The sequence below is a fragment of the Aythya marila genome (genome assembly GCF_965140915.1).
Source record: "Aythya marila genome assembly, chromosome: 24".
Classification (NCBI taxonomy): Eukaryota; Metazoa; Chordata; class Aves; order Anseriformes; family Anatidae; genus Aythya; species Aythya marila.
Window position 1 is genome coordinate 3076408 of NC_139065.1, and position 23163 is coordinate 3099570.

General features: G+C 42.5%; 1 protein-coding gene across 1 annotated transcript in view; it reads right to left on the bottom strand.

Annotated features, from left to right (window-relative positions):
* Positions 1–18781, bottom strand: part of IGFN1 (immunoglobulin like and fibronectin type III domain containing 1) — a 34260-nt gene extending 15479 nt beyond the window's left edge. Inside the window, exons 1-12 of the mRNA XM_082778367.1 lie at positions 18637–18781; positions 13860–14000; positions 9865–9931; positions 9226–9348; positions 7007–7146; positions 6412–6511; positions 5476–5523; positions 4494–4539; positions 3548–3722; positions 2840–2953; positions 2062–2233; positions 1143–1415 (exon numbers count right to left, since the gene is read on the bottom strand). Of these exons, the coding sequence (XP_082634493.1) occupies positions 1143–1415; positions 2062–2233; positions 2840–2953; positions 3548–3722; positions 4494–4539; positions 5476–5523; positions 6412–6511; positions 7007–7146; positions 9226–9348; positions 9865–9883 (1210 nt within the window). The 5' untranslated portion in view covers positions 9884–9931; positions 13860–14000; positions 18637–18781. The remainder of the gene's footprint in view (positions 1–1142; positions 1416–2061; positions 2234–2839; positions 2954–3547; positions 3723–4493; positions 4540–5475; positions 5524–6411; positions 6512–7006; positions 7147–9225; positions 9349–9864; positions 9932–13859; positions 14001–18636) is intronic.
* Between the last annotated feature and the right edge of the window lie 4382 nt (positions 18782–23163).

A 23163-nucleotide genomic window follows, 5' to 3' on the forward strand; every position in this document is an offset into this window, starting at 1 on the left:
TCCAGCCCTGAAGAAATTGCAGAATATCCCCCACCCAGACTGGTCATCAGTTCCCACCCTTCAATTAGAATCTCATGGCTATTGCAGCAGCTTGCACATTTGGCATCCTGGCACTTGAGAGATCTCCAACCCGAAGACTAAAGATTTTGGTTCTGTGAACAGCTTTGTATTAAACCCATAATTCAGACTTTTCTGAGACAAAAAGTGGGTCATGGACCGTGTTTATTTTCAACCTAGATATAATTTCTGTAGAGCATTGACAGCTCAGTAAGTCAACAGGCAGTTGCTTTTTATGTCATACTCAGCAACCTGCCCTGTTTCTGAAGGATTACCAAAAAAGGTCTTTATGAAAGCTTTTGCTGCAGCAGGAACTCAAAAGAAACCGAAACAACTACATTTGATAATCAAAAAATATAAGCCAGCTAACTACTAATCTGAATCATAGTGAAGACTGAATCATAGAATATCCAAGTTGGAAGGGACCCACAAGGATCACCAAGCCCAACTTCTAGGTCTCCAGAGGACCACATTAAAAATAAATAAATAAATCACGTGTCTTCTTGAACTCTGTCAGGCTTGGTGTCGTGACCATGTCCCTGGGGAGCCTGTTCCAGTGCCTGACCACCCTCAGGTGATGAACCTTTTCCTCATATCCAGCCTGAATCTGCTTTAACTGGAAGGCACATTTCCCACCTTCCTCTGAGCTGCTTCTAACCTGTTTAACCCCTACTTTGGAAAGAAAATACCATCTAGCAAGATGCCCTCTAAATTCCCTTGATTGTATGTATGCTGCATCCTCATTAAAAACACATGCTAGGATATGGAGTATTTTTAGGTAAATGATAGAGAACATACTACTTCATAGTAGTACTATGTACTAAGTAGTACTACACAGTACATAGTACTTCATACTTCTCCAACTGCAGAGGAAATAAACAAATAGAGCTTGTCATAATTAATAAAAAAAAATGTCTCATCTGAAGAGAAAAGAAGGTCTAAACAGACCTTCATTTCTACAGATACACTTTAGGAACTTGAGGCTCCACAATTTGTTTCTCAGTGAGCAATAAGACAGTGAGAGGATTATTATCTTATTTACATGCTTCAGGCCAACACTGTGGGAAAAATATATTGTCACTTACACTCTACAAGAAGATAGGCATTGGAGGAACAGAGTCCAGTGTCGAGTGTGTACATGCCGTTGTCAGAGGCCTCAACATCCTTGATAACAAGCTGATGGGTCAGACCGTCAGGGGTTATGGAGATCTGGTGCTTCTCACTTGCCTCAAGGGGGTGGGTTTTATGTAGCCACACAGCATCATAGCAAGGACTGCGTAGGATACACTCAAAGACAGCATTTCCCTTCTCAGGACAATGCACATCACGAAGTGGCTGCTGAAATCTCACAGGGATGGCTGGAAAAAAAAGAAAAAAGAGAAAACACAAATCAAAGGCTACAGAAAAGAAATAGAGTTATTTCTGTCTTCTCAGAAAAAAACTTGCTGCAGCTGAAGGAAGAAAGACAAGAACTTGCCATGCCTGTGAACACTACTTCAGGCAGAAAAAAAAAAAAAAAGACTAAGACATGCTCCTGTGCCCACTTCTACAGTATAGAGGGGCAGATTTTTGTCTTTATTATTTTAGTATAAGCATTTATACTACCCATCACTGTGATGTGCTGGTAATTTGTAGTCATTAATGTGTTTCAGTATCCTGATACTAGTATTGAGGTTGATGGTTGTTATGCCAAGCTTACAAAAATAAACTACAGCATAGGGTAAGTTAAGGAATTTGTCAACTGCCATCCGGAAGTCCAAAGGGCACTTGAACCTAGTCCAATTCCTTTGGACAACAAATGCAACATCCATAAAACATAATCACCCTCAAAATGTTTTTCACCTTTATAGTAAGGAGCAAACCATTATTAAGCAACACAAAAAAGTCTTCTGTTGTCATCAGCTTTGACTGCTGAGCTTTGCATATGCTCCTACATGAAACTTTCCAGCAAAAATAATTTCTTGATACAGCTGCAGATCACATACATCTAACCAAAATCCTTACATTCAGCATCCAGTTCAGTTGAGAAAACAGGTACATCTTCCACTCTGACTTGATATACGCCTGCATCTTCTGGCTGCACATCGTTGACGATGAAATTATACCTTTTCCCAATCCGCCTCAGGTAGTGCTTTCTGTATTCGTCCCCTGTTCCATATCTGAGCCTCTCACCATCCTAGGAAGAGTAACAACATATTCTTAAAGACAACACACAACTAGCACAAGGCATTTCAAATAAATCAGGCCAAACTTTTGCTATTGATATCAATGAGTGGCAAGAGAGAAGTCTGCAATTTTACTGAAATGTATCTTCCACTGGAACATCCACAGCTCTGGTCACATGAGGATCACAGCAACACAACTACATAAATGGATGGGATGTTTTACTTCCTTGCTATCTTCTATCAAAGAAGTGAATTAGAATCGAATATAACGCTGGAATTAAATCAGTCTGACTTTCTGATATGAGACTGCAGGATTTCTGCAACCTGAAAGACATTGTTAGAATTTACTCTTATCTGAAGAGCCCTTGAAGTAAAAAGGATGTCCGTAACTGAGAAATGTTCCCACTGTACTTGGATCTATAAATCCCGAGTGATATTCACCACCAAAGATTACGTGGACCCCCACACCAATACTTTTCCCTAATCAGTCAATGATTCTGTGATGGACAGACTATTTTAAGATGCGTATTTGCTCTCAGATACTGTCCAGCGGATCAAGCATTTAATGCAGACAACTACGGTGATTTACGACCTGGGCAACTCATCTTAAGCCTTACCTTAAGCACATAAATTTTGCTGTTACTATTTTTCAGGTCCATCTCTAGGCTAAATGTAGCAGTTCCATCCTTGTTGACTTTGATATGTTCCATGTTTCTGATACTGTTAATTAACTGCAAAGAAAGATACAAGAACTTGGTAAATGGTACAGCTGCCAAGACAGAAGTCCTTAAGCTGTTGAACAAATGTGAAACCTACCTTAAATCTGCACAGAAAAGAGCTACTTCTAACTTTTTGTATACAAGAAGCACCTGTAAATGTCCAGAGGTTCTTCTGGTGGGCAAATTGTGTTGTATATGCTATGCCCTGGTCATTCATATGCTACACAACCTCTACCTGTCCAGGTTTCTACATACTCTGTATGCAACAGGCAATTTTGACCCTCAGGCATATAACTCTTCAATGTTCTTATCACAGACAACTGAATACAGAATTTAGCTCTGTGGTTCAATAAAAGGATTACCCTAAGTTCACTATCCCCTAAAATTTATGAAGTCAACCTCAAAAAAGTAGGTAGCTTTTTCATCTGCATCAATATAGACATAGGACTATAAAACATGTTACAAATTGTTGCCTGTCATACAATAAAATTTTCATCTGTGATGCAATTTAGGAAGGTTTAGCACATTTTTAGAAGCTACTGAGGAACTGTAGGACTTGGCACCTTGTTAAAAATCAGTGCATTCAGTGTTTTCAGTTTATCCTACCTCTCCTTGTTCACTCTCTGCATCCCTTCTCATCTCCTGAAGCTTTCTCAGCATGCCACGGAAGTCAGAAATTCCATACTTAATACAGATTTTCTCATAATCTCTTTTATCTGCATGTAGTAACAGTTGAAAGATTGCTTCTTTGTCGATTGTTTTTTGTTTTGGTGCTGGGGCCCTTAGAAACAGGGGGAAAAAAATCAAGAATTTTTGAAAGACAACAAGATGTCTTTTTTCTACAATTAATCCTCTTTCAGTTTACTCTCCATCATTTCTGTAGCTCACTTGCTCTTGTACATATAGACAAGAAAGGATACGACTCTTCTGGCACAGGCTTTCTGTATCTAGACTACCAAATGAAATGGTGTCAGGGAATAGTCTTGCCCTGGGACATATAGAACACTGTAAATTCAGCAGTCTGGATAATTACTTATCAGAACCACTGGCACAGTTTAGCCCAGGCCAACCTGTACTTTCCCAAATTATTTCTCAGCACAGTTCAAGATTTTGCATAGGCCAGAGATCATTCCCAGTAGGCAGTCTTTGCGGTTTCCTGCTGGGGAAGTAAAGGGAGCTCACCAATGGGCACATGGCAGACTACAGATGGCATGGGAACCAGGGCTCAGTCCCTGGTTGCCCAGAGAGATCATTACATGAAGATTTGCCACTCAGCCATGAAGTTACTTGTAAGCTAAAAATGGGAAAGTGGAGAAACGGACCTTTTAAAGCCAAAATCTTCTAGTGCAAAGGAACATACACCTCAAAGCAAGGTTGGTACCTCGTGTTTATCTCAGCCTCACAGACAGTAGCAAACTGTTCTGATATGTCTGTACATATGCTGTCTCACAGCAACTTTGGAAACAACATATTGGCACAAAGGTCTACGAAGTTACCATATCAAGAAACCTCTGAGAAGTGTAAAAATGGCCTTCATTATACGGAGACTTACCGCTTCCTCAGCAGCTTCCTGAGGTCCTGAAGCTTCTTCTTCAATTCTATTATGGGGGGGAAAACGACGACACACAGAGAGGGAGGGATTAAAACAACAACAGAAAAATCAGATACCCAACACTCTAAAATATGGTCCCCAAAAGAAGATAATGCAAAACAGCCCCCAGCAGGAGACCATTCCACTATTCTGTGTTTACCTCTGGTGATGTTTTTACCCTTTACGAAAAAACTGCTGTGAAGCTTACAAGTTCATCTGCCAAACTCATGTTCTTTTAGTGCCATTAAAGGTCACCGCTTCCTACGGAGCTTTCCTCTCTTTCTAGAGAGGACACTCTAGAGACCCACAATTTTCCAGCCACGTTAACATGTTTGATGAATTTGACAGCCAAAAATCCTTTTCTAGCACATACCTGGAATCATTATTTGTAATAGCTCAAAGCCATGTTTACAACTGTCACTTTACCCAAAGGTAAACAACAAGCAGAAAGTGCGGACTGAACACTAGAGATACATTAACCTTCTCTTACTTTATTTTATTTATTTAACAAGTTTGGGTGACTTTCAAAGCCATAAAAGACAGAAAACCTCCTAAAGAATTATACTACTGTTTATTTCCTCAGAATGGAGACTAAATTACTTAATATCTCATTTGTTTCTGCTGTAATGTGTATACAAGATTAAATTCCTTCCCCTGATAAAGCTAGGGAGGCAGGTAGGTCCTGGTAATGTTTTCCTATTCCTTCCTCAAAGGCTTCTAGCACTTTCTCTGATACTATGCTAATAATATAACTGTTTCATTTTGAGTTTGCTCCTCCCCACCTCCTGTTTTTCTTTCACAGAGCAATGAAGAAGAATAAGTAAAAAATGTACTAGATAGATAAGTATTTGGAATGCAAAAAAAAAATGTATATATACATACATATATATATATATATATATATATATATATATATACACACATATATATATATAAAACTCACCATCAGCAGACTGAGCAGGAACGTGTTGTGCTTTCCTCTTAAAGCCAACTGAGAGTTTAGAAGAGAAAACAAATGAAAAGCAATTCATAAGATGAACAAGATAACACAGACTAACATCAGTAAGCCTATGAACCATAAAATCTCTCCATCTGTCATCAGTGCAAGAGGAAATTCTAGTCTGGATTTCCTTGTTAGCTTGACACTGATGCCTAGTCATCCCTACCTATAATGCAACATTCCTATTGCAATTGCTTCTGTGCTTAGTGGATACTCTGTGCAATGGACGAGATTGTTTTTGCCCTTATAGTTGAAGCTTACAGTTTAAGTAATGGTAAGAAATATTATTTTCCTGCTTTAGAGATGGGGAGCCAAGGTGCAAGGATGATCTGACCAAATGCAGGTAATTGCCTTTTAAAATTCCATTATAGGCAGACAGGTGAAATGTAAACTTCCAGTATAATCCATGTCCTGATCACATAGATTCGCAGAGCAGGTTTGTTATATTTTACTCATGAATTGCTTATTTCTCTCCACTGACTACGAAGAGAACCACAGAACCTGGTCAAGTGAATACATCTGCACCATAAACATCTGAAGTGACATGAGATGGATCCCTAACAAAAGAAGATGGACCAACTTGTCCAACATGATTAAAAAAAAAAAAAAAAGGATCAAGCCAATTTAACACTAAATCCAGAGCTTCTTGGCATGGTCTGGTGCACTGATGACAATATCCAGCTTCTCCTGTGTTGCCTTAAAGCTCATATTGTCATGGAGTCACCAAAGTTGGGGAAGTTGCAGAAGACCTCCAGTCCTCAATGACGTAGAAAATAGCCCTTCACACCAACGATACTCTGGGCACCCACCCCCAAGGGAGAGTGAAGCCAATTACATGGGACCACAGGATATTTGGACTACAGAACTAGTCAGTCTTACCTTGTATGATCCTGAGGCCAGCAGAGCATGTAGCTTCCCCATATTCATTTATAGCAAAGCAACGATACACATCAGTGTCATCTGCAGTGAGTTTATTTATCTTAAAAAGAAGAACATAGTAAGAGCTTGCAGCCATGTACTGCAGTTCATTTATTCAACTTGTAATAAAACAGCTACTTGGTGAAATTTCAGATCTTTCTTCTGTTCTCAGAATGACTCAAAAAATGGCTCAGTTGACTTTTGTGCTATTTCAGACCTGATGTTATCTATATATTCTTTTATTTGTGAAATAGTTAGACCCTTTTGCTCTTTCGGCACTTTTTAAAAGAATAAATGATCAGAATGTCATCATCTCTAGTATTTGCAATCTGCATCTATTTTGACCTTCAGCTTCTCTTCCTGTTTCACCCTGAAAGTCATTATACGGGTGGAGTGATGCAATTCAGTCCTGAGCTGTGTTTTAGGCTTTTCTAGCAGTTGATTACCTAACCACTTTTGCTAGATGCTGATGTTTCCACCCCGATAGCCCACTGCAGGCTTCCCCTTTTCATTGTGCTCCCCTCTCTGTGTCCTGTCCACAGTATTTTATCTTTACCTTCAGAATGTATTCACTTGTAACTTCACTGAAGAATATTTCATATTTGTCAGGATTGTCCATTTCTCCTTTTGCACGCCTCCATTTTACCTCAGGGGTTGGAACACCTTTGACCACTGCTCTGAAAATGGCATTTTTACCTTTTGAAAGAGGCAAGAAATTAGTTATTGAAGACAAGCTTGGGCATAAGGATTCTCACGCCAGGCTCCTTGTGTTATTGATAAAGTGACCCTCAGAGTGAGCCATTTTTGCTGTTTTGGACAGAGACATTCTTTAAAAATAATTCTTTTGGTTCTCCCTGTGAAGAATGCCTAAATTACCAATTTAATTTGGAGGAATTTGAACATTTAATGTAAGATACCTGCAATAACCTAATAACCTTGACCAAAATTGTGCCAGTAGCACATCTAAGATGAACTTGCTATAGCTCTGTTGATTACAGAAATGATTAGAGGGTGTTAGCAGTCATGGCTGGCAGGCTAACACCCCATTTAAAGACCTTTTATGGTTGAATATAGACAAACCCTGTCATTATTGACACAGGGAAAAGTGCCACAGCCTAGACTTGAACTAAGGGACTGATTCCCTTGCACTCCAAACACACAGGCTCTGCTATCTGAAGAGGCAAGGAAGGGAGAAGAGAACAGGATTCACCTGTGAGGTCTCTCCATCTCTCCTCCTCTAATAACCTGAGTATACTGCAGCTGACCACTGAAATCTCCAACAGCTGCAGCGTCTTAGGAGACATAAAACAACTAATCAGAGAAGTGACTCATGTGTAGGTAAGTGGGAGTGTCACACTGGAATAGAAAAGGAGATGAGTGGATGTTGCTCAGGGAGGAAATGATTACTATCTTTCCTTTGTAATAGTTTTGGTCTTCAGATGACCAACAATGTTAAAATGTCTCCCCAGAAATTCTTGCAATATTTCCCACACCCTTCTGCAGTCACCAGCAAAAAAATATATATGATGCAGCAAGATCTGTTGGCCATGCAGCCAACAGATTCTTACGAAAAGAAACTTTCTTCATAATTTTTCCAAAATTGCAGTACCAAAACTATTATTAAAGTCTGAATCCAATTGATTACACTTTTGACTAATTGTAATGGCTTGGAGTACCAGCTAATCCATGCACTGAATGAAATGATGCAACAATACAATTAAAGAAACTCAGAGTGCATCTGCATAGACACTGAATGCTCTTTACGCAATGGATGACCTTAACGCCCTAATATTTTGTATATGGACCATGCAGAACCTACATTAAATGAAATAATATAGAAAGTTTAGATAGTATGACCGACCAATGTTTTGGTTCATGCCTGAAACTGGCAGGCAAAAGGCAGGTGGTGGAGGTTGGATGCACCACTAGAGGCCACTGTGCTCCTTCTTAACATTTCAATGGCCATTGGAAATGGACACATGGGTGTGACAACACTGAAATCCAGGGTGCTAGAAAATCTTTAGGCTCGTGAGGAAGGAAGTGCTACACGAACTACGCAGGCTATCCACTCCAAAAAGGTACTTGCTGCAAGGGTAGAAAGATTACTGGAAAGCTTCCCATTGATTTTGCACCTTGGCTCATTATTTGCCTCCTCTCTACACTATGCACAATTTGCATTGCTTCTTGCTGGAGAACTACAGCCTAAATAGCACCAGCGGTTCCTCTTACTTTAAAAGGCAGCTAATCTCATGCTGAACATGCATGAATCAAGTTAGTGAAACAGGAAAATAAAAATCATAGAATCATTCAGGTTGAAAAAGACCTCTAAGATCATCTAGTCCAACCATCCACCAGCTACCACCAATATTGCCCACTAAACCACATCCCTAAGTACCACATCTACCCTCTCCTTAAACACCTCCAGGGACAGTGACTCCACCACTTCCCTGGGCAATCCATTCCAATGAACATTTTTCAAGGTGTTTAACCTTTTGCTACAAAATACTTACCTTGAGATCTTCCTGCAATAATTCACAGGATTTGTTGTATACATTAGGAGCCATATTTTGATTGCACATACAATCGTTAAAACACAGGAGAACTCCAGCAGTACTAATGGAACTTTCCTAAGTAGTACATAGACTTTGGCCACACAATACTTTTTGTGTCAAATCTCTTTAGAAACTAGCTTGATTTAATCTGGAAAATTGACATAGGATAGACATGGAATCAAGCCTGTGGGTCTGTGACTTCGACTTTTTAAAAGAATCTCACCTTCCTGCAATGTTAGAGTGACAGGTTTCCGCTCAAAGTCAGGTGTACTGCATCCTTCTGGAATCCTATCCACAAATTGGGCAATATTTACTCCTGGGATAGAAGATTTCTTGTAGGATTTCACTAGAAAGGCAAGGAAAATACATTCAATTAAGATAATGTGTTTGTGTTTCAGAAATGTTCATGCAATCTGCATCACCTCCCTGCAGAGCAGGGAGGGTTTCTACTCTGCTCCACTTGGACAAGAAAGGAACCATCCATTCTCGTACTTCAGGATGGGAATGTATCCACAGGCTGGAGCATTAAGGTCTGTGATTTTGTGTTGACTTATTGCACAGCTGTGGCTGGAGTGAGAAAATTTGCGATCAAGATAAAAGTCCAGGGCCACAACAGCTTACACACCTAGCAGTGTTTTGGACGGAGAATGCTTTTACGTCAGTCATTATTCCAAAGAAAAATTCAAAGTCTGGCATGAGGAAAACCCAATTGCAAAGGTCAGCAGAACCTGATGGGCCAGTTTCTGGTGTCTCTCCTGGTAGTGGTGAGAGACAGACACCTAATTGCCAAACAACACCAAAAGCAAGTTGGGCTTATTCTCAGGGTTAGTCCAGATAGCCACAGCTGTGGCTGTTCTCTCACCTGCCCGATGGCTTGTCATGATGCTGTGCTCAGCTCAGCTGCTTGTGGTCAGCACAAATAGGCTCTCCTGTGAAGAAGGCAAAACATTTCATTATTTACAGTTCACAAAGGAAATGAAAGACCTTAATCCTGCTCACCTTTATGATGCAGTTTGCCCTTCCTTGCTTGCTACATCCCCAGCATCCCAGTTGAGAAATGCCTGACAGTCAACACAGCTCTGCCACCTCTTTCCAAATCACATCATGACAGTTTTGAACCATAAGCATGATGCAAAACGGGTAGGAAAATGGCTAGTGGGGCTAAACTGAAAACAAACACATCTAACAGCATCCCTCTGACACATCGTCCATTTACATGTCATCTGGCTTTCCTCCAAAGACCTCCTCTCATGTTTCAAGCAAATATTACACCACATGGCACTCACGCGCTGAGTTCTGATGGATGGCAAGAGCAGTTGCTGAGAAGAAAGCCACAGAGATGGATGTCTAAACTGGGGCACGAAGCAGAAGCACATCTTGATCTAAGTAAGCTTGTCTAAATTAGCAACAGACCTGAGAGCAGACTTTAAGCTAGTATTTACTCTAGAAGGAAATGGTGAAATGTGAACTTGGCATTAACTAGTTATTGTTATAGATCACTCGTGACCCTCTGTCAAAGGCGTCTCTTTCCCTATATTTATAAAGTGGACAGCATATAATGTAACACATCACTGTCTCGCAAGCAAATTGTGAAGGCAGATTTCTTGTCATATGAGAGATGGTCAGAAACTATAGAGTTACTGCAGCCCTGAAAGAGCAATTAGATTAGATTCCCATGTGGGATTAATGCTATGTCTCTGCTTACCCGTCTGCACTCCTTTGCTCAACACAGTCCAACCGTGTTGTGACTGCAACCCTTACCAGTTTTAAAAGGAAGAGGGACTTTGACAGCACACCTTTCACCTTCTTTCTGTTTCCTGTATCAACTGACGTTCATGCAACCATGAATTGCCACACTACACCTGATGAAAACACTGGGTAAGACTAAGTTTACATATCCACACACACTAGCTGGAACACTGATATTTTGGCATTATCTTATACCTTCTACTGTAAAAGTCTATTTGTGGTGTTGTAAAAATTGCAAATGAAGGGAATGAACAGCTCGTGGGAGGGAAAAATGCAAAACTGAAATGATTAAAAGATGATTCCAGGTTGTACCAGGCAAGGCACTGCACAGCAAGTGGCAGAGCTCTTCACAGACTCTTAATCACCATCTCCTGATGAAATTCATTTGTCCTCCAAAGTACTGAACTGTATTAATAGCAAACACTATAATCCCCTCCTGCCTTTCACAGTCTTGCATCTTCCTAAACATGTCACCACTCCAGGAGCTGAAATGTCTAACTCTACACAAATGTGACTACTTGTCATTAACTTGCAACAGTATTCCCCTAAGATGTCTTTATGTTAGGCTTACATTCACCCTTCGCTTCTCAAGGCTTCTTCCCTTCTACATTAGGCAGTTCTGACAAGCATCTATACCGAAACATGAACGTGGGCCTCAGGTCCAAAGCTGTTAAGAAATTTATTTTTTTCTTATGTTATCACGTGTCAAGTCAATCAAGGGTTTTCAGGTGTGACTGTGGACATATGCTAACGTAATTCCAAACTATAAAGAGATGGCTACATTCAAACCTAGCTGAAAAAATAAAAATACTGATGATATTCATACAGATAGTAATAGACATCATACTTGCATCCTCTCAATATGCACTGTGTAAACTGCTGAGTTAACATGGTCTTAAATATTTCAGAAATTGACATGGATTAAAGATAAGCTGCTGTGAGTCCTTAAACTCCTGTGAATTCTTGTCTTCTGGAGAGTGAGACAGAAGCATCCTAATGCCACACATTGACTGCACAGTTAAAATAACATTGCCAGGATATGCAAGAGAACATTCCTTCAGTGGAATTAATCCAACCACGTCACATTTTCTAGTGTCTTCCATGTTAAATGTGTATTGGAAATACTGTATCTGCTGGCACAAAAACTTTCAGAATATGTCCTGCTTACTTTTAAAATTTCTACTCCATTATTACAAGAATAACCTTGGTTTTTTACTTTGACTTCAGTTTAATCCTAGAAAAAAAAAATCACAGGCTTTTTTATTTGTTTGTTTGTTTTTTAAAGATATGAAAGACAGCAAAAACCTTCCGAAAATTGTCATGGCAGAATTTATATCTCCACTCACAGTTGCCTGAACCAAAGCTCTCTGCACTAAGATGATCACTGATGTTGCCATTTAGTCAAAAGAGGCAGACAAATGCTTCCAAAGGGCAACCAACCCCTCCTCTATGAAATGTTCTTTACTGACAGTCCTAGCATAACAGGGCTAATACTGGAAATAGCTCAACACTCTCAGAAAAACAGAGGACTTCATCCACTAGCCTCATTCAGATAACCAAGATAAGACTTGGCTATTTCTTATCCCGTGTAGAAGTCCATCTGGTTCTCAGGGGCAGAGATGTCCCCTTTGGAGACAGTGGCAAAGTTTCCACTGCTGTGAATGCAGAATAGAAGCAAACCCTTGAATACTGACAACATTTTTAAACTAACAAAAGAAACCAGACAGCCTGACGGGATGGGAGGCCTGCCTTTCATCCTGTGTATCCATCACTCTATCTGGATGAGACAGTGCAAGAGCCCGTTCCCTTTTGTACTAAGACTGGGCGCTAGTGATAGGGCCATAAATCAGCTAAGTGAATGAGGAAAACATTTGGAAGTCACAGGATTTGGTGGTACTAGTGATGTCACAAGTAGTTATTTATGGGGTTCAGACAGTAGAACACAGACGAGTTATGACATAACTGCTGGCAGAGACTGGTGAGCAAAATTAGGCAAACCTGCAGAGAAGTGACAGGCAGCAAGCAAGCGATTCATATGCAGGTGATGGATCCAGGGGCATGGGACCTACTATTGGCATAAGCACAGCACGGGTGGGGTACAGAGCCATTAGCACAGACCACAATAGAAGATTTAAATCAGTATAATAAATTAATCAGCAACAGATGCAGCATTCTATTTCTCTTTGTAATGCATAAAAATCAGGACAGTTCCAACACAGTGAACATTCAAATTGTGTGTTCAGTCCCAAATCCAAGCTGTGTTTTACACTAGCACATCCAGATACTCATTGAGAAGAATAATCTCCCACCTAAAATTTCTCTTTTAGCTTTGGGTAGGCTTTGTTTGATTGTTTGTTAACATTAAATAATATTTTGAGTTTGAGTCTTCCAATTTCAGAAGATTTTTTTAAAGGAAAGCCTCATACTTCTGTTAGAGTCGCAAAACTGAAGGCCAGCAACTGTAAGAAGTGCAACTTCATGAAAATTTTTGAGTAGGTCACAGAGGGGGAATGCCACAAGTACTCCTGTGATGAATGGAGACCTTGTATAGAGCAAGGAGGAATGCCCAAGGATCAGATTTTATGTGACTTATTCCTTCGGAAAATCTATATTTGGCTTGATCTTCTCTTCTGCCTCAGGGATTATGAATGTAATGCTCATGCCATCTACAATTTATGTATGCACACACCAGATACCATAATTTCTTTCATAACAGACACACATTTTCATACAGTCGATGAATTTACAGCAAGTATTGCAAAGCAAATGCAAGTTTTACTTAATGTCCAGAAGAAAAAACAACTTATCCATACTTGCTGTCACAAGAAGCAACGCCTGCAAAACAACAAATTGTAGAAAAGAGAATATACCTGTGCTACATGTCACACGTTAGCTCCATGGGAAACTTGCGGCAGGTCTCCTAGAGCCTGCCTTCTACCCAGGGAAATTAGCCCTCACTGTAGGACTCCATCATTCCCAGAAAATTTACAAGCAATTTACAGACCACAGCAACACAGAGTCTACCAGACAGCAAAGGTTGCAGCTCATCCCCCCAGCTCTGTATCACCCGCACACAAATCTCAGTGACAGCATGACCAAACTCACTACCTTACAGGCTGAGCTTCTGAGCTGATCCTGCTTTAACTCAACACTGTGCCTCCTAGGACCGCAGTCGCTTTGTCCGTTGATTCAGATGACAGAGCTCTTCAAAGCTGTTCAAGAGGTCTCTCGGTCACAGATATCCGCGATCTGTATGGAAGAAGCCACATCCCTTATTAATCTGCCCTAAATATCATTAAATGGGAGAAGAAACAGTACATTCTTGTCCCCTTTGCACCTCTCCGCTCTCCTGGAAGGCAAGCCTGGGCTCAGTAGCTGCCTAGCCGGGATGTCTACACTGCACTGCGAGCGGTTGTGGGGAGTTGGTTATACACCCCCTACATTCCCACTGCAGCATGGGAGGCACACTTGAACCCGGCAAGCCTCAAGCAAGGCAGTTGGCCAGCTTGGTCATATGCGACCATCAGTCACGGCAATGGTGCATTTCCAAGTGCCAGCTGGGTCAAGACTTTGTGCCACAAGGGACAAACATTTGTGTGGATCAATGGTTTGTTCAAGGAAAGGACAAGCTGTACGTCCAAGTTTTGTAGGACACACCAGTAGATGGGTTCTCAGAGGTCACGAGTCCGTAGGAGAGCTCATCATTCCTTAGCAGAGAAGTAAGACCAGTGGATTCTGGCATTTGTGCATTGGGAAACCAAGCCTGGGCTTGGTCTTCATAGTAGAACACAGACTGGGAGACTCTTGAGAGGTCTGAAGGAAATAGTTCTTTCACACGGTTCACATGCTGTCATGGCTAGCAGAACCAGAACAAGGTTTCTTTTGGTGTCCCATCAAATTACAAGTTCTAAAACCCGTAATTAATGGGAAGGGAACATACAGTACACACTTGGTCCTGTAACTAAGACTCGTGTTATATTGGTCAAGGACAGAAGGCCCATGAAGGGCACCATTTCCACTAGTCTCAGAGAATTGATCTTTCAGTGGAAGAGACACTGGTGGTGGCAGCACCATCTGGCAACTGTTCCAACCCAGAGATGGAATCCTAGACCCATAGAATGCTTTGGGGTGGAAGGGACCTTAAAGACCATCTAATTCCAACCCCACTGCCATAGGCAAGACACCTTCCACTAGACCGGGTTGCTCAAACCTGGTCAGGAGCTTCTTTGCAGGGCTAGGGAACATCATTTTGATTGGCAATTTCAAAGGGAAACGGGAAAATTTCTTCTTTCTTCCTGACAGTTATGGCTGGTGACAATATTTACACCTTTCTAAACCATAAGAAAACAACATCAGTATAGGAAAATTTGATCGCTCAAGGTGATCTTAGGGCTAAGACCATTCAGTTTTACATCTGTTGTTACATTTGCAGTAGTAAAAAAGTAGAAGCAAGCCAAGAAATTAAGACAGTGCCTTTCATCTGCTGCTGAAAAAACTTTGACACAGCAGCAGACACCACCTTCTAGCGTCCTAGTGGGTTTCCCATGACCTGTTCATTGCCTAATGATCATCCCAAGAATAATTCCTTAAATGTTAGTCTCATGGGCGCAGGGCAGCAGCTGTATCACGCGGTTCTTCGGGAACTGATGTCTTAACAGTGAGCACCTTGAATAAGAACAGCTGCTTCACAAGTCTCTGAAGACGGTAACACTTCATGTAAGCCATGGGATGCACCCCATTGACTGGTTTCTACTGAAACCTGAATTCAGTTCTCACCAGCTGTTGCAAAAGCCTTCCACTTAGCAGTTAGCCCAAATAGAGGACGTAAGCTATCCAGAGCCGTGAGGCTTACTGCAGCTCCCCTACCTACATACGCTCCTCGCTGAAAATTGCATTGCCAATGGTATTTAGTCTCAAATCACATTTAGCTCTTGGAGTCAGCCTGAATGGCTGAGGAACTCCTAGCTATGTAGATAGCTGGTTCCAGCAAGCACCAGGAGAGCCACAATTCTGCCTGGTGCACTGGACCTAGACCTAATAAGGCTTTGTCTTATTTCCAGCCCTGGTTCACATAGGTTTTGCTGGGTGATGGGGGGGGAAGGGATGGAGACCTCTCCTATAAGGGACTGATAACCTAAAACCATCTGTGACCGAGTAAACCCCTCCAAGAGGCTGACCTTCTTCCATTTCACAGCTTGTTTTCCACCCGCCCACCCAAAAGTCCTGTTAACCCCTGCATGCCAGTGGATAAGCTAACACATACCATTGAAAACCCGCAAAATGTCAGAACGAAGCCCTGTACATTCAGCAGTGGTCACCACTTTCAATGCAAAGAGGGTGCTTTTTTCCCTGGAAGCAAGTTCTTTCCCCTAATAAAGGGCAGTGAAGAAGTGTCAAGAGGCAACAGCTGCAGGACAGAATTTCAGGACTGAATTTAAAAGTACATTTTAATTAGAAACAGAAGATTGGAAGAATTGTGTTTTCTCTATAATTCCCATCCTCTTTGGTATACATGAAATCACCAGTCAGAACTGGTAGATGACTGGCACAACTCTTCCTAGAGACTATTGGTGCCTACTACATGGCCCAGACAGAGCAAGGACTAAAGAAATTAAGACCTGAAGAGTCCAAAAAGCTGAATAGATTTTCCAGTCTGCCAACAGACAACCAAGGTCAAAAGCTCATCTCCCATTAGAGCCACTTGGCTAAGCCACACCATCCTCGGCAGCACGGGTATCTGGTCAGTCACTGCACTGAAGGTCAGGGTGATGTCAGCGGGGCCTTTGGGCAGAAATATTCAGAGATAAGCAGTGGGTCAAGATGTACAAAGCTCAAAAGTCAGGTACAACATCCACTTTGGCATATTAGCAGCAAGATTCTCACAAACACAATATTTGAAAATACAATATGAAAAAAAAGTTGCATTCAATTAAGGATGGGTAAGGGCATAGAAAATGGAATAAAAGTTTAAATTTGGCAAAGGCTATCATTTACCTGCAGCCCTGTGTACTATATTCAATCAGGTGAATCTGACAGTACGGGTCTCGCTGGTCATGTACATGTAAAGAGACATTCCTTCCATCAGATCACGCTAGGAATTAAATGGATCACAGAACAGCATTTGTTTTTTTTACCAGGAAAGCACCCTGCATCAGGATGAGCAATAGTCACACCATGCACATGGCTACCCTAGATGAGTCTTCTGGACTCACATTTGATTTTATATAAATGTGGTGCCCCAAAAACTCACGGTTCCATCTCAGCAGATGTCCATGCCCAACCCAGCCCCTCAACACCAGATCACCCATGCTGTACATTGCAGAAGAAATTTAAGGGACTATTTTAGAGCCCAAAGCCTTGGTTATTTTTACATCCCACATCCAAGATGCCAGTTTCCCAGTAAGCTGAGGTCCATCATCACTATTCATACAACGCCATGATTAAACCCACCACAGTTAGCTGGATTTTCACACACTGAGATGCAACTCAACATACAGAAAAGATTAAAAGCAGTGGAACAAATTCAAGAAGCACCAGTACTCCACTTTCACACTGCAGATTAGCTCCCTCCTTCCCACGGCGTACAGAATGCCTACTATTTCCTTCAGGACTGATTTAATCTGTTTGCATCCATGACTGACTGAAGGGGGTTGCTAGCACAATCCAGAATTTAAACGGAGCCTGGCTGCCTCTAAACCTGATATTCCTACTTTTCTCTTGTGGTCGCTGCCCACTTTGCTGCATGCTCCAAAGCCTGAGCTGGCCAGTATTTGGAATTTACTTGCTGTTTCGCGTTTGGGAAAACAAAATAGATGGCAATAGGGTTTTTAACATGGACTCAGCAAGTATGTGATTAAACATCAACATAGTACCAGACTTATCAGCCCTTCAGTACTTTTCACCCCTCCCTGAGACACTAACGAAAATTATATTTTAAACACATTGACCTCTTTAATGAATGTAGAGAATAAGGTATGCTTTAGCTGCTTTCATGTGACCCCATATAGTTACTGGGATCTGCCAAACATCTTCTGCACCAGTTACAGTTATATGTGTATGTTTGAACCATTCCACGTGCACCAGCACTCGAGCACGCACTCACTGCACAGTAAGGCAAGCTGCGCTATTCAGATGCCGCAAGGGATTCAAGTTATGAGGCTTCTTCTCATTCCCCCCACTTTAAATTTACATGCAAAAAGAGCACCTAATAAATACCCCACTTCTGATTTGTTTCCCCAACCTGCCAGTAGCAACAGATGAGAAATGCCCAGTCCTCACATTACAAACTATTTTAATATTTCATACCCTCACATGCAAGGAAGTTTGTCACTGAAACAAATACTACAGAAAATCCCTCTGAAATTCCAAGAAGCCACAGCACACACTGCCTTCCCACTTTCTTTGCAGGATGCCTGAACATTTTTTTCAACATTGTTCTAGTACTGCCCTGCCTGTCCTTTGCCTGCACAAGTTAATGCCTGGCACCCACAGAGGTGACAGAGGACTCCCGTTGCTGGGAATGCTGTCCCATTCCTTCTGTAGGCTGTCCTCTGTCAAACTGTATCCAGCACTCAATTGTCAGAATAAAATAAGTCTTACCCAGAACTAGAAAATTATGCCAACACACAACAGAGAAATAATTGAAATAGAAAGAAATAACCATGATGGAAGGAGAGGATGTCTCTCCCCTTCAACCCCTGCTTGCCCCAGGAATCCGACAATTTCACAAAAAGGTCACAGAGTTTTCCTTTATGTGGGTTTAGAACTAGTGGTGTCCACTATTCCCCACCGGTCAGCTTTTCTGCCTTGTGAAGGTGATCACAAGGAGCTCAAACATGCAACCTAACAGCAACCACAGCTACTCAAACAGGTAAAAAGCACTGACCTACACACGTCTCCCAACAGTCCTCTTCTACTCGGAGTGCTGTCAAAGCTGCAGCTCCCGTGTCCTTTCTGCAGTCAGTGCTCAGCTGTGGGATCAGTGCTGGGTCTCTGGGATCCTCCTCAGCTGCTCCCTGTCTCAACTTCTGCCTCTCCTTCTCTCACACTTAATCTCTCTCTCTCGCCCTCTCCCTCTAGTAGAGGAAGCCTGTCACAGAGCTGTTAGCCTGTGAGACATGCAGATGATTTTTTTTTTTTTTTACGGGAACCTGATGCACCTGTCTCCTATTTGTTATTATTTCAGTCCATACCAGTAAGGGTGCTGGACAAATCTGAGATGATTAACATAATTCTTCAATATTTGACAAGTAGTTTGGAGTGGTGCTTTTTCTGCAGATTGTGTTTCCTCTTCGCTGTGATTCATTAAAAACTTTCATACAACTGAACGGCCCTGTATGTTCTAAAGGAAACTGTAGCTTAATTGCCTTGAAACCAATCTCAGGAATAATTAGGGTTACTAATTGATCAGATAAGTTGAACTTTGATTAAAGCGAGTGGCCAAGCACATTTAAGAATAGGTCTTCTCAAAAAATTCTGCTTTCTTAAAGAACTCTCTGAAAACACAATTTCCTCAGACTGCTGAGGGTGGTGGGCACCCACAGACCACCCAAAGCTCTTCTTGCTCCCCCCTCTTCCAGGTCTGAGTTGCTGGCTTGTCTGGTGTTTCATTGCCCATGTTGCTAGCCACAGGGACAGAGTAACACCTTGGGTGATAATTTCAGTTGCATTCTGTAATTTCAAAAGCAATACTAAAAATGCAATACTGTGAGGCAGGGCAGACAGGAGCACATCGACACTTCTAAAAAGCAGATGGTAACGTACAGCAGCTTACGTAGATGGTAACGTACAGCCTCTTCAGGGAAGAGTACAGGTCTGTAGGATAGGCTGGACACGAAGCACTTCAAGTGCTAAAAGGTGGACAAACTCCAGACCCCCAGCAATGTGACCTAGCCTGGAATCAGGCTGCCTAGTGCAATGCTATCCAACAGGAGAAGCAAGAATCTAAGGCAAACGTCATTTTTAAATGTTTTGTTTCTAACCATTTAAATGGTTACTCTGCACTGGTGCAGCCTCACCATCACTACTGAGTTCAGTTTGGGCACCATGGTACAAAAAGGAAATAAAACTACTACAGAGTGCCCAAAGGTGGGCTACAAGATGGTGAAGGGCCTGAGGGGAAGACGTGTGAGGAGTGGCTGAGGTGCCTGGATTTGTTGGGCCCAGAGCAGAGCAGGCCGAGGGGAGGCCTCATGGCAGCCTGCGGCTCCCTCACAGGGAGCGGGGGGCAGGCGCTGAGCTCTGCTCTCTGGGGACAGCGACAGGACCTGAGGGGACGGCATGGAGCTGGGACAGGGGACGGTCCGGCTGGGGGTGAGGGAGAGGTTCTGCACCCAGAGGTGCTCAGGCGCTGGGACAGGCTCCCCAGGGATGTGGCCATAGCACTGAGCTGAGTTCAAGAAGCGTTTGGACAACGCTCCCAGATACAGGTTCTGATATTTGGTCCTGTGTGGAGCCTGGAGGTGGACCTGATGATCCTGGTGGGTTCCTTCCAACTTGGGATTTTCTAGATTCTATGAATGTAAGCCCCCTCACACCAAGCAATGAGCCCCTTACCCTGCTGTGTAAAACCATACCTCCAATGCACCAAGACTGGCTAAGCAACTAATCACAAAGAAAGCCCAGCAAGAGGTACCAAGATAAAGTAGCAGGAGAACAGGATGTTTGCATTTTATGTGCTTCCAAGAAACCAGCTAACTCCCTAACTCCTTTAGTACAAATTAAATAGTTTTCTCCCCAGTCAATCGCTAAGTATTCTTCGTGTTGGTGAGATAGCTTGGACTGTCCCACAGTTTGCTGAGATAATACAGGAACAGATTTAAGTCATTAAGGTGCAGGTGGCAAATCCCAACGAATCACATTTACACATCTTTATGCACATTTACAGCCAGCAAAATGCAAAGGGTCTGCCTCAAAAAGTAGGGAAGTACTAACAACACAGGAGATACTAAACTCAGTCTGATAAACTTGAAAATGTCCCAGTTACCAGACCTCAGAAACCCAAAGGGCAGCCTTATGTAACGTGCTTTACTTAGCAATCCTCTGGCACATCCCTTTCCAATAACTTGCTTCAATGATTTGTAAGCCTGGGCATTCCCTTCCTTTTGACAGCTCTCATAAAGATTATTTCCCTTCAGACATGTGAGAGAAGACTCCACTGGAAACCCACCAAATTCTATGAGCTGACCTGAAGATGTCAGATTCCAACAGTATTTCATCCTAGATTAGCAAGTGGTTATTGGTTGTCTCAAACTTGCATCTGTCAGGAATGAAAATTCTTTGCCAAAATAAGCTATTCAGGTTTATTTACGACATAGACAGATTTTGTTACTCTCCCACAGAGTATTATCCTAAAGCACAGCCAGCTCAGCCAGCCCTGTCCCTCTACACTTCTATGTTTGCAACCCAGTCATTGAATTGTCTGTCAGCAGTTGTACTGAGAGCACAAAAATCTCACTTCTCAATCAAATGAGGATAAAATGCAGAAATGGGCAACCAGTGCAATAATCCTGAGAACCCAGAGCCTTTGTTGTGAAAGAGCAAGAAGACAATCCACTCTGTGCTCTTCTCAAGCTTTATGCTCAAGAGACATGGAGTCTCAACGAGGTGGACATGGACACTAAGAGACAGTTGTACAAGTTGCCTAATGTATAATACCTTGGACAGCTAAGGCAAGTTGCTAAAATGCTTTAAAATGCTACAGTCACTGCTTTCTTGTAGTGCAGCTACTCTGTACTAATCTACATTCATTACACAGGAATGTGCAATGAGGCCATGATCCTGCTGGTAGAGTGGGGATGTCCAGCACAAATCCAGTGTGACTATTGGGATGGGATTCCCCCATCTAAGGCGAATGCAGATGGCACATCTCAGACAGTTTTCAGACTCCCAGCATTTAGTCCTGATGGATGTCCTGTAGTAACTACAACACTGCTTTGGATCCAGAGCACAGGCTCTGTGCAAATCCAGGATGCAGCCTGGCAGTAGAGCATCCCTCACGGCTCAGAGGTACCAAAGGTTATTTTGAAATGATCTATTATTCCAGGAATCTCTGGAAGTTTTGCCTGTGCTGAGGCTGATGTCCAGTAGCTAGATTCCCTGGAAAACCAATTAGCTGACTGACCTAGCCAATAGTTAGGAGCTCAGCTCATGCACCCAGACATGGATTGGACATGGTTCAAAGATAGAAACTCTACCAGGTGAAGGGCTGGGACAGCCCTCCATTACCCAAGCCCAGGGAATAAAGCCAAACTCCTCTCCTAGTTGACCTAAGGCCTTCAATGAGCACCCGTGAGGGAGAGAAGAAACTGGGTTTCCCATTCACCTCTTTCAGTCTCCTTCAAGTGGAATTAGTATCTGCCTGTGGCTAAGGAGAATCAGTGGAGCTCACCTGGCCCAGTACCACTAACAGAGAGAAGCCTGCCCTTGTAAGCTCCGATTGCTATCAGGGTAACCTGACCTCCTGCCTGTAAGCACAGAAAAGGACAGATGACACTAAGCAAGATGGTAAGTGCCCAGCCTACAAATGTTTCCTTGGGTTCGGGCCCAAAGCAGGTCTGATATCACCCTATAACTGTCTTGGCTGACAGTTGTGGGGTTCGTGCTGGCCTTGTGAGGGACTTGACTGCATCATGAATGCAGCTGAGGTTTTTCCCCCCCAAACACCCTGTGGTAGCCAGTTCCCTCACTCATTTTCCCATGTGATGGTGACCTAATGTGTGACAGGCTCTGCCACAGGCCTTTACTGCTCATTCCCAGTCACAAGGCCATGCCAGGAACCTCTTAGCACAGGAATGCTCGTAAGAGTTGGAATTCAGGGAGCAGGAGAAGCAGAGCTGCTCCATGACAGAAAGGGCAGGAGAAGCAGGGCAGAGACCTCACTGACCAGGTGCACTCAATGGCACTTGTAGGTGAACAGAGCAGGAACAGTGATGGCAACAGTCTCTGGTGATCATCGAAGCCAATGTAACAAGTCTGCACATCCGTGTCCTCAGTTACCCAGCCTGAGACCACCACAGACCATGTTAGATGCCTAACAAAAGATGCCACCAAAAAATGATCAGGTTGCTACATGGCCTAGTCTTGATAGTGCTAGCTGATAAATTCTGCCGATACTTCAAGGCTCCTGAAGACCCCAAACTTCGTTTTGCAAGTCACCTCAGTTTGAAATGTTCAGACCTGACTAATGGGTACTGAGTACCTGGAGCCTTCCCTGCAGTCGCAGGAGTCACTTGGATGCTTGCGTCTTGGTGCCTGTGTGCTGGGACGACCACTGGGATAAAAGCGCCTGGGTCCTTGAGGGTACACGTGTATATGAGTGAATTAAAACTTTTTAAAATAAAATCACCTTCCCCTCCTTTAAGGTCTCCCATTGAGCTCGGTTGTCTTGTTGCAATATTATTTCCTACAACAC